The sequence below is a fragment of the Epinephelus lanceolatus genome, chromosome 11 (assembly GCF_041903045.1).
Source record: "Epinephelus lanceolatus isolate andai-2023 chromosome 11, ASM4190304v1, whole genome shotgun sequence".
Lineage (NCBI taxonomy): Eukaryota > Metazoa > Chordata > Actinopteri > Perciformes > Serranidae > Epinephelus > Epinephelus lanceolatus.
The window spans coordinates 4,877,720-4,890,193 of record NC_135744.1 but is presented as its reverse complement, the minus strand read 5'-3'; the positions used below and the strand labels follow the sequence as shown (position 1 = coordinate 4,890,193).

General features: G+C 39.5%; 1 protein-coding gene across 1 annotated transcript in view; it reads left to right on the top strand.

The window, feature by feature from the left end:
- Window positions 1-5,234: 5,234 nt before the first annotated feature.
- The window catches only part of LOC117263301 (junctional adhesion molecule 3B-like), a 55,949-nt gene continuing 48,709 nt past the window's right edge, over window positions 5,235-12,474 (top strand). Inside the window, exon 1 of the mRNA XM_033636553.2 lies at window positions 5,235-5,495. Coding sequence (XP_033492444.1) covers window positions 5,300-5,495 — 196 coding nt within the window. The 5' untranslated portion in view covers window positions 5,235-5,299. The remainder of the gene's footprint in view (window positions 5,496-12,474) is intronic.

The window sequence follows — 12,474 nt, the reverse complement described above, 5'->3', positions numbered from 1 at the left end:
GTGCTCCCTTGTCTCACAGGTTCCCTTCCTGATCGTGGGTCGTGGTTGTGCAGCTGCCGCGGTTCTGCCTGATGCCTATTACTAGGTTACTGCTATTATTATTAGCCCTATCTCTATCGTTATACACATATGGTCATGATTGTCACATACATATGCTATCATATTATTTATATTTATTTATTATACTATCATATGCTACTATTGTAATTCATATTTCTATTATTATTGTCATAATTGGTATTGGCACTTACTATACTACTACAACTACTGCTACTACTGTTGCTATTGTTTGGCCCATGAATGTCAAATACAGAAATCAGAGGAGCTGCAGCATAAAAAAAAAAGCGCATAAAAACATTACATATCAGCGTCTTTACTCCCTGTAAAATCCAGAATTGAATTTAAAATCCTACTGTTAACTTATAAAGCTCTAAATGGTCAAGCTCCGTCATATCTTAGAGAGCTCATAGTGCCATATTATCCCACCAGAACACTGCGCTGGAGAATGCAGGGTTACTCGTGGTCCCTAAAGTCTCCAAAAGTAGATCAGGAGCCAGAGCCTTCAGCTATCAGGCTCCTCTCCTGTGGAATCATCATCCTGTTGCGGTCTGGGAGGCAGACACCGTCTCCACATTTAAGACTAGACTTAAGACTTTCCTCTTTGATAAAGCTTATAGTTAGGGCCGGCTCAGGCTTGCCTTGTACCAGCCCTTAGTTAGGCTGACTTAGGCCGAGTCTGCCGGAGGACCCCCTATAATACACCGGGCACCTTCTCTCCTTCTCTCCTTCTTTCTCTCTCTCTCTCGTGTCCTATTACTGCATCTTGCTAACTTGGCTATTCTGGATGTCACTAACTTGGCTTCTTCTCCGGAGCCTTTGTGCTCCACTGTCTCTCAGGTTAACTTGTATTGCAGCGGTGCCTGGATAGTGTGACGTGTGTGGTTGTGCTGCTGCCGTGGTCCTGACAGATGCCTCCTGCTGCTGCTGTTATCATTAGTCATACTTCTGCTGTTTATACTTATTATACATATATGATTATTGTCACATATGTATACTGTCAGATATTAATATATACTTTCAACATATTGTACCACAGTAGCCAGAACTATAATTATAATATTATTACTTTCATTAATGTTGTTGTAAACTACTGTCATTACCGTCTGTCCTGCATCTCTCTCTGTCTGTCTCTGTCTCTGTCTCTCCCTCCCCCTCTGTCTCTCTGTCTCTCTCTCTCTTTCTGTCTCATTGTGTCATACGGATTACTGTTAATTTATTATGTTGATCGGTTCTATACGACATCTATTGCACGTCTGTCCATCCTGGAAGAGGGATCCCTCCTCAGTTGCTCTTCCTGAGGTTTCTACCATTTTTTTCCCCCATTAAAGAGGTTTTTTGGGGAGTTTTTCCTTATCCGCTGTGAGGGTCCTAAGGACAGAGGGATGTCGTATGCTGTAAAGCCCTGTGAGGTAAATTGTGATTTGTGATATTGGGCTTTATAAATAAAATTGATTGAAATTGAAAATTGATATTATCGATTACTACAGGCATTACTATCACTCCTACCCAATACTCAGTGTTGGGCAGTAGCGTCACTACAGTAGCGGATGTTTGTAGTTTAACTACGTTTCTCAGTAGCTTGGTGGTAGCGTCGCTGTTTTCTGAATCAAGTAACTTCTCAGTAGTTAAGCTCTTTTATTGATCACTTAGCGCGGTAGCGTCCACACAAGCTACATTTCCAAAATCATTTCTGAAGCTCAAACGAGGCGGGGATTTCTGTTATGGACTGAAATAAAACTGTCACTGCCACCACACAGAGTTACTTCCACAAGAACCTGACGGGGGACAGCCCTCCATTCCGAAACCCCGCCGTTCCGAACGACCCCCACTCCAAAATTGATTTTCAAGTCCATATCAATTCTGAAACTCGTTGTACTACAAAAGCTTGAAATGAACGTTCAACTCATTGTTTTTTATTGAAAATATATGACTGTCTTCATTTATTATGTATAATTTCTCTAGCAGCAAACACATTTAAAAGGAGACGCTTGTCAAGTATTTTTACTCGTGCCGTCCGTGGTGCTGAAATCCCCGCTGCAGCCACCGCTCCTGCTGACAGCAGACCGGGGGAGAAAAAAAAGACATTTCTGTTTTTTTCATATTGGAGCAATTTCATACAATTTCAGACATTTAACATGATAAACTAATTTCAATTCAACATGGTCATTTGCTTAGAGGATTCAGCTGAAGCATAATGAGTGTTATATGTCATTAAGATGAAGTAGCCTATTTGCTTGTTTTGTGGTTAATTATGCACATAATCCATTTGACCCCATCATGAATGGGATTTTTAGTCGTTCCTGCAGACAGAGGCAAAAGGGTCAATGCGCAGCCTCCGTTTCCTTTGCGTCCATCTCGTTCATTCAAACTTTGTAAACACGGTTGGGATTTGTAGGGGACGTGTATGCTGCTCACTATAGAATGTGTTTACTAAAATGTGTTTACTAGTCTCATTTCTAGTCAAAACAAATCTCTTTACACTTAAAAAATACTTGTTTCAAGCAAATTTTCACTTGAAATAAGTATGAAAATCTGCCCATGGAGCAAGTGTTTTTTTGCTTGCAATAAGAAAAAAAAACTTGCTCCATGGACAGATTTTTTTTCTACTTATTTCAAGTGAAAATTTTCCTGAAACAAGTGAAAATTGTCTAAAAACAAGTTACTTTTTAGGTGATGAGTCTTATTTCAATTGTAATGAGATTTGTTTTGACTAGTAATAAATATTCTATATGTTGTGACTGTTTGAAGCAGGTCTTCATTCTTGCTGTTGTGGTTTGAGTCGTGTTGTGAGTTAGCGCAGCTCACTGTTCAGTAAACAATTGAACTTAACTTTTTTACCTGCCTATCTGTTTGACTGACAGTTTTATTGATCAGTAAGATAACACTGACTTGGCATGAAGTTGGTTCAATTTAGTAAAAAGCTTGGATGTAGTTGCACTAGTTACTTTCATTTTGCTGTAGCTTAGCTTGCTACATTTCTGAGGGTGATAGCTTTGATGTAGTGAAGCTTCATTTAATATTAGAGTAACTAGTAGCTTAGCTCACTACACTTTCCAAGTAGCTTGCCCAACACTGCCAATACTACTAAAACTACTACTACTACTACTACTACTACTACTAGTACTGTTGCTACTTTTTGATATACAAATGTCAGAAACTCATCTCTTTTTAACTGAAAACAGTCTTCAAATCTTTACTCTACTGCAAATCTTTACTCTACTGCACTCTAAACTACTACTACTACTACTACTACAACTACATTACATACTGTGATCTACAGACATCATTATATTCTCTTATATTATCTAAACAGTATGCTCTATAAAGACATTTTTAGTTGTATTCAACTTTTTTACTTGTCATGTCTTAAAATGCAAAGCATTTCTTATTCCAGCCTTTTCAGTAAATTTCAGCCTTTGACAGTATTATAGTTAAGCTTCCACCTTTTGTAGCTTTGTATTTCACCTCTTAGTTTCTTTTGGGAATGCAGTTCAGCTTCCAATTCCAATACATTGTAGCTTCCAGTTTTCAGCAGTGTAGTGCATTTGAGCTTTTATATTTTTCAGACAAACTGTCTCATATTTCTGCATTTTCAGCAATGCATTTCAGCTATCAGCATCCACATGCATTTTCAGCAGGAAATGCATTTTCTAGTTGTTGTTGCTGTGCATCTCTCTCTCCCTCTCTCAATTTAATTTCAATTCAACAGGCTTTATTGACATGACATTTAACATGTGTTGCCAAAGCACAAATACAATTAAAAGGCAGTGAATGAAATTTACAACAGATTACACAAATGACAACAGTCAACAGAGCAATGTAGGTCATTAAATTAGTAAGCAAAATACTGTACACATATAGACATACCTATATACATATCTTGTATGCCTCATATATGTTTACCTACAGTACAAACACATGTTTTATGTGTTTGTATATGAAAACAAACAAACAAAAAATGGAGTAGAGGGGTAAAAAAAAGCATACTGCGAGCTGTAAGGAGATGACCTCCAGCTCTCAATTTAATACAATTCAATTCAATTCAATTTAATTCAATTCAGTTCAGTTCAGTTCAGTTCAATAAGTTTTACTGGCACAGTATTTCTTGTGTGTTGCCAAAGTAAAACCACATTTTAAGACATTGGATTCAGAAACAATTAACAACAATGTATTATTTCAAAATCATAGACATGAATTTTAAAGAAAACACATTAAGTGAAGGCGTAGGCTAAATGAAAGTGCGAGCTCTGAGGAGATGAACTATATGTTGTTGTGTTGGTTGTCTGTTAGGCTGTGACATACACTGACATATTTTGCTGCTTCTATGGCACTGACACTATTTTCTCCAAGCAGATGATACATTTTAGTCTGGTCAGAGAGTGAATCAAAATCTTGGAATTTACATTTAATTTTTGTAAGAACTTTGTTCTGACGTCTTCATGTGTGCTACATTGCAGCAGGAAATGTTGCTCTGTCTCCACCTGTCTCTGAGGACAGAGCTGACACAGCCTGTCACAGGTCTGCCTGTGTCTGCCAGTCTCTATGGCCAGACTGTGTTCACTGAGTCTGTACATAGTCAGTATCTTTCTAAGTTACTGATCTGTCACAGCAGTCAGATAGTTTGCCATCGTGCACTGTCTGTTTAGGGCCAAATAGCATTTAAGTTTGGGTTTTGTGGTAGATGTCCAATAGTTAATGTAGTTTTCTTTTTCTTAAGCAATAATTTGGTTGGGCAGAATTGTGTGAGGGTTGTCCTGAGGCTTTGTGCTGTTAGAGGAGGTTTGCCTCTCTCCCTGTATGTGTCATTTTGTCACATGGATTAGTGTAATATCATAATGTTGATCTGCTCTGTACACACCACATGGATTGCAGTCTGTCCATCCTGGAGGAGGGATCTGTGCTCGGTTGCTCTCACCATTAAAGGGTCCAAGGACAGAGGGATGTAATATGTTGTAAAGCCCCCGGGGGCAAATTGTGATTTGTGATATTGGGCTTTTTACATAAAATGTGATTAAATTGGATAAATAAGTTGCAATGTGGTCTTTTAAATATAATTTGCTGTTTATCTCTCTTCCATCTCACAACACATAAGACTGGAAGCTGGTGCTTTCCTGTCTGAGCTCCCAGCTGCCGCCTACCTCCAGTAAGGCCACGGTAGTAAAAAGCCGCCCACATTGAGTCAACTATAAATTCTTGTCTGTGTGAGTGATGCTTTCGGTAGCTATGGAAACCTAATATAATGCACACTCGCCTTCCTCCCTCTCTCTCTGTCTCTCCCTCCTCCCCTCTCACTCTCTGCTTATGTCTCTCTCCCTCCACACCAAAGCTCTTTAGGCTACTTTGCGCATGTACGGCCAGTCAAACCGAACATTGCATCGACTCCAAGATGGCGAAAACACGTCTGGCTTGCCTCCTGACTCTCCTCTCAACTCACTGTAAGTACAAAAATGACCTGGAATGTCTCTTACTTTGCCGTTTTCTCTTCGGGGAACGTGACCGTCAAATGCTATTTACTTCTGCATCTGTTTGATCAAGGTTTGACACCAGCGTCAGGCAAACAAAATAGATTGTCCCTCATAAGTAACCCTATGTGGACACAACTAACGTTAAACTCAAGCCACACTGACAGCAAGACCAGTCTCTCTAACGTGAAGTAGGCTAAATGTAGTTATTAGTTCTATTAACGAAATGGCAAATAGAGTCGCCATTTTTGATACAACTTACTGTCAACATGTCTGGCAAATGTAACGACGTTGCGGCTCAAGCGATGGTTTTAGGCAGCTATTATTTCTCAAATCCATCGCCAACTCTCCCTCGCCGTTTAAAGCGGAATAGTGTGGCTGCGTGTAAAATAACGGTGTGTGGATGTAGCCTCTTATGAGCACAGCAGGACAAAGTGAGTGAAATGTTGAGGTCTTGCATCAGTTCAATTAGCGGCGTGTTTCAGAGTGCGGTTAAGCCACCACGTTTGTCGGAAAAAGTTTCACCCTCTCAAGTTTGGAGAGAGACTTGTTTGTGAATTAAATATGAATTAAAGCAGTTTCGTAGCCAGTGCTGTTAACTATTTAAGGCGGGTTTGGAGCCGCGGTGATGGCAGAGATGTTGGAAGTAGTGATGCGAGATAACGGTTTTCCTGCGGCGGAATAAAGCAGGCTGTCCGCGGGAGGAGCCAGCCAGCCAGGCCAGCGAGTGTCCTTTCCCCCCTCAGCCTCCTCCTCCTCCTCCACCCGCTGCTGCTGCTGGACCCTTTCAAACCGTACCACAACGGAGCTGGAAAACACAAACAGCCGTCGGAAAATCAATTCGTTTCAGTCGCCCACCCTTAAAGAAAATACCCCATAAGCAATGTCTATCAGACCTATAGCCTAGTTGGAAGTGATAGGCGCACACCTGTAAGATCGCAGCAGCTCAATTTAATTTTAACGCACGAGTCGAAAATAGTACTACGATAGTAGGCCTATACGATATTTGAAGCAATTGCAAAGTTGAATTAGTCTACATGCAATTAGATGAAATAAAGGGACAGTTCCTAAGTTATCAATGGATGGGGTGTCTAGGGTGTGACTTTATTTATTTTTTATTTAAATTTTTTTACCCTCCCTGATGCTACAAATATTTTTCCTTGAGCCTCCCTGAGTGACTGGGGGAAATGCATGACCTCCACCATGGATTCGTTAATAGATTTTTCAAACTTTAAAGTCTACTTAAGGAAAGTTAAATGTTGAAGAAAAAATCCTGGAGCTGATAAAAAGCCTTGTTTTTTGTTGTTTTTTTTACTCTAGTCCTGCGTGCTGGTAAGTTCCTGCAAACGGTTTATTTTTGGAATATCACTATGTTAAACTCAGATTTGGTTATGTTTTTTTTTTCTGGGACTGTCAAAAATGTTTAAAATCCAATGATTATTTCTGTTTATACTTTCTGTCTATGATAAACTGTGTAATTTTGGTATTTTTGAAACATGCCTTGGAATGTTTCCTTAAAAAATTGGCAGTAAAATAAGTACAAAATACAGCTATTTCAATCTGTATGCCCTCCTGTAAGCCAAAATGAAAACAAGTCCCTCCACAGTGCTTAATTTTTTTTAATTGCCTCCCCCTTTGGCACCACCCCTCCCCCATCAGAAATAACGAACAGTCCCAAAGAATCAAATATTTGCTCTGCTGGTGTGATCACACAGTTTTGTCATAGAAAAGTCACCTGGTACTGTGCTATGTAGTGATTTTTTTTTTTTTTAAATTGAGATTGATTGTTTGCTCTTTTCTCAAAACCTGATAAAGGATCTCAGCTGCTCCCAAACTATTACAGTAGGAGAAGGAACATTAATGCTACAGTTTACAAACTCTTAATTTAGATAGATTTGCTACCCTTCATTCGATCCCCAGTAGGGATGTAACGATATGGAAAATTTGATATCTTGATTATAGTGACCAAATTATCACCGTAAACGATAATATTGCAATATTTTTTTAAGCGCTGTAAAATGTCCAAAAAATAGATACATTGAAATAACTTCACTAAATCTTGTAACTTCCTTATCATACTAAAATGTTAACAGCCAAAATCTTACATTAAAATGAAACTTTCACATTAAAGGGGCAAGGGATTGGCACAGCAACAGAAAATTTTATTTTAAATTAACAAAATATGCAAACACATTACAGGAGCAAAGCTTATTTGTCTGGTGCATTTTAACAGTCAGCAAAATATGTAAACAATTTATATATTATTTATTTATTAGCAAAATATATATTATATATATATATATATATATATATATATATATATATATATATATATAGGAAAATATATATATAAAACAAAACAATGCAAGAGTAGAACAAAAGACATACAATATATAGAACAGATATCACAAATGTGCAGGAGAAACCAAAAAAACCCTAAGGGCAATGGTCATCATTACACAGAATAATTCACACATTAGAAGTGTGCATGTGAGTCAGAGGATTACCTGTATGAGAAAAGGAGTGCATGTTCTCGGTCAAAGGTTAACACGGCAGCGTTGTTTCCTTGAGTTTATGTCAAGAAAGCATAACTGGCCGTCTATATCGATTCTAGCTCGCCATACAATAACCATAATCACAGTGATTCAATCATAGTTGATCTCAATTAGCGTTAGGTTACGTCGGTTTATATTCTGTCGGCTCCGCTCAGTGTTTTCAGCTCCGTTTCGTTTTGAAACACTTAACGTTAGCAACATAGCTGCTAATACGGCTATTAGCTACTCAGCTAGTATTAGCTCCTAAGTGTCTTAAACGAAAACGGAAAACCTAGTCGCCGTTTAGGAGGACAGATACGGCTCAAATGTCCCGCATACGTTGAGAGTTACACATTATGACAATCTTAGTAAAACCGAAGTCCCTCACACAATAACTGATGTTTGCATGGCATAACTTGCATTGGCTGTAAAGCTGTGGATGATGGTCACGGAGATGAGCCAGCAGATTTGTAGTGTTGCTACCCTTGCACTTTCTTTCTGCATGTTCTGCACACAGGATAGTTGTCCTCCACCAGCTGTCCCTCGGCATTCTTCAGAAACCCAAAGTACGCCCAGACCTCAGACTTTGTGCGTTTACTTGGGGGGGGAAATGTCCTGAGTGCGCTATCACCACCTTCCGCCATGTTTGCATTTTGTGTTTACACATGCTACGCATTCACGCAGCGCCTGCATCACGAGACTTGAATGAGACTGTTATTACATATCCTGATAATCCACCGCGATAATGCAATTAATTTAAACATAAACAGTAATTCTTACCGTGTAAAAATTAACCGAAATTTACTGTAATATCGGTAATCGTTATATCCCTAATCCCCATTACAGACAATATTTCACATGCCTGCTTTAATTGTACATTTTGGTTGAACATTTTTGGAAGTGTAACAACTGTTTTACTTAAAAAAAAGTTACAATTGCATTTACAAACATTGCCCTTTTTTCCCTTTCTTGCATGAATATCTATGCTTTGGTAATAATTTTGCCACAACATTTGGGCATGGAATGTGTTGATTTTCTCTGGTTTCTACTTGGACTTAGATTGAGCAAGTTGTGAGAGGACAGACCTACAGATCAAAGAGAAGTACAGACATAAGAACCTCCTGTGATCTCTCACGTGTGTCAACTGGCTTATTCTTCTTGCTTTAATTAGGAATAGCAGCAGAGCTTGTTTGAAATCTGTTGCTGTACTATCAGGACTGTCTCTCTTGACACACCTCGAGGCTGCGTGCTGATTTTTTTTCTCTTCAAGCGATACATTTCAAAGTCAGTACTCTTGATGATGTTCCCCTTAGTAAATCTGTGACATGGCATGGTTGCAGCACAATTGACATTTTTTTTTTGGGGGGGGGGGGGGGGGGGTCGGGTCAGTGAGCTGGTGAAGAATTAAGAATTTCTTTTGTCGTGCCTGGACAGGGCTTAGCCATGTGGCCAACTGGCTCCCAGCCAGCATCACCACTGTCTTTAGAAACAGGACAAATCTGGCTAAACTCAAGCTGGCCACAAGCCGTGTTATGAATTTCCACTTGGTACTGATACTAATAGGAATTGACTGTAATTAGAATTTGTCTTGTATTTTGGAAAAGCATTCCACAAAGTGAGTAAAAAAAAAATTCAGAGGAAGGAATGTGTTATTTGCTTTGCTTCTCGTTCTGTAGGTCACACTTTGTGTTCCTCATGTGTCTGTAAGATGTGCTTGTTATTTTCATTACATTCTTTGGTAGCTATCATCTTAATGGGCATGCAACCCCAGCCATTCCAAGTGAAGTCTAAAGCCAGTGCGACTCAACATAGCTGCAAATATCAGCCCAGTCATCTGTCAGCAGAGCGAAAGACAAGGGCCATTGTTATTTTAAGTACACATGCTTACAACAGACTTTCCAATCTGATCTAATGGAATGCATTGACATTTTCCATTGTTGGCTTCACCTGAGCCATTTCACTTAAAATATTCCAAAGACAGAGGCATGCACTTAAACAAGACATCTGCCAGAACCTTCCTGCCAAGAGCATGGCCAAGATATGTGGGAGCTTGGAAGATGCTCAGAGTGGATTGGTACCATGCAAATATAAACTTTGACATCACTGCTCTCTTATAAGAAACACCTGTGGACATCTATACATTTCAAAACGTATTGCTTACTTTTTACTTAATTATCGGGACAGACAACAGAAAACTATCTAATTAAATAGAATCGTGAAAACCTGATTATTTACAATTAATATCTGAAAATTGACATCAAGAATGCAGATATTGTTTCAGGTTCGATTCATCAGCTTTCAACTTATGCAAGTGTTGAAATTGATTTATCTTAACGGAGAACTGACATTTTTATGACGTGACATTATCCTTTGTTTTCACACATGGCTGTCAGCCTAATCCAAATTGAGTTCTGTCTTTATCAGAACTGATAAGATAAGGGAGAAAGCTGTCAGCTAGATTGTTGCAGAGTCTCCCCTGTGTGTTCTCTCTCGATAAGTCATTGCATCACTGAGAGAGCTTTGAACATCCGCTAACCCGCACATAACTGGGGTGCTCATCGGATGACGTTACTCAACGCACTCTTCAAACATTTGTCTATATTAGAGCCAAGTGTCGACACTTCTCTCATTGTTTTGCATGTGTGGCATAGCCGTTTGGCACGGCAGGAGTCGGTGCGCCCCAAGATAACTGCAGATAGTGGCTCCCCGAGGAGATGCATGTTGTCAGATGTTTCCCTCCCCACCCAAAGCTTGTGAGCAAATGTTTGGAGCACTCTCTGAATGGCATGTACGGCCCCTGTGGGCAAGTCACATACAGTCTGACATTTTACTGCAGAGACAGTAAATGGCAGAGTAAAACAGGGACAGACAACAGAAAGGAGTCCCCTGCTGCTGAGCATTTGTTTATCACAAGTCAGGAGTTCTTCTCTCCAGACACCCCGAAGTGAGAGGTGTCAGTGGCATAACACATCAGCCCTGTTGCCTGGATATTCCGTTTTTATTCAAATATTTTGAAATAGCCAATATATTTTTCGAGGGAAATGTCATGCAGAGCCCAACCCCATCTTTAGATAAAATGCTGGCATTATATGTTACGGATACGTTACATAGTAGTAGCTCAGTCCATAGGGACTTGGGTTGGGAACCGGAGGGTCGCCTGTTCAAGTCCCTGTCTGGACCAAATATAGAGCATGGACTCGTAGCTGGAGAGGTGCCAGTTCACCTCCTGGGCCCATGAGCAAGGCACCTAACACCCCCAACCACTCGGGGTTGTCCGTGGGCAGTCCCCTCACTCTGACATCTCTCCACTTAGTACATGTATAGGTCCTGTTTGTGCATGTGTGTATTTCGGACCTGTGTGTAATTGATAACAGAGTGAAAACACTGAATTTCCCCTCAGTAAAGTATATAAAATTAGAAAATTAAATTACTTAAATATGCATGTTATCATGTAGGATATACATTAAAATGTTTCCACAATATTGTGGTTAACTTGGTGAGGCACAAAAAACACATACACACACACAGTTATAGTTAAAAAAGGATTTGACTTTAAATACTCAGTGTTGGGGGCACAATACCCGCTGGAAAAGCAGCGATATCTGAGTAAAAACAGCCACTTTTCACGGCACTATCCCCGCTGGAAAAACAGCGGCCAATTGCTAAAGTCACCCACATTTGGGAGCTAAAACAAAAATGCTGGAAAAACAGCTATGGGTTTCTAAAATCACCCAAGTTTGGAGGCAAAAAAAAAGCTGCATGACAGTGACAATCCACCAAAAAACACCCAAGTTTGGAGGCTAAAAAGCTGCGAGAAAAACATGCATGGGTTCCTTAAAGCACCCATGTTTGGGGTTTGAAAATCTCCAGGAAAAAACAGTCAGTAGTCCCAAAAAACAACATTTACTGACTAAAAAGCTGTTCACAGCAGCGGCTTGCAAAAAAACAGTTAGTTTTGTTGTGTGCTGGTCTCAAACAGTGGTCTCTAGTCTGGCAGGCATCCTAGGTGCCATCCATTATCCCCTCCACTTGCCAAACACAAAGTCAGCTCATATTCTACGTCCCTTAAAAAAAGTTGATAAGATATGTATAAAACATACAAATCTAATGTATTTGTGGTTTGCCAAAATGTACAATACCAACATCACACTCATACATTGTTGCTAATAAATGTTCCTGGCAAGTTGCAAAATTGTTGATACTGAATAAATCAGCCAAGTGTTCAATAACAATATTTTTCATTAGTTTTCCACCAAAATTGGCAATCTTTTGATCATTGCCCTTTTCATTAGCATTTAACCGAAATTACAAACTTTCCTTAACATTAACCATTGTACTTATGTTGCTTAAACCTAACCACAGACAGGATTCTGTTGTCACAGTTCTGCACTTTGTCCACCATCAACCCCAACCACCTC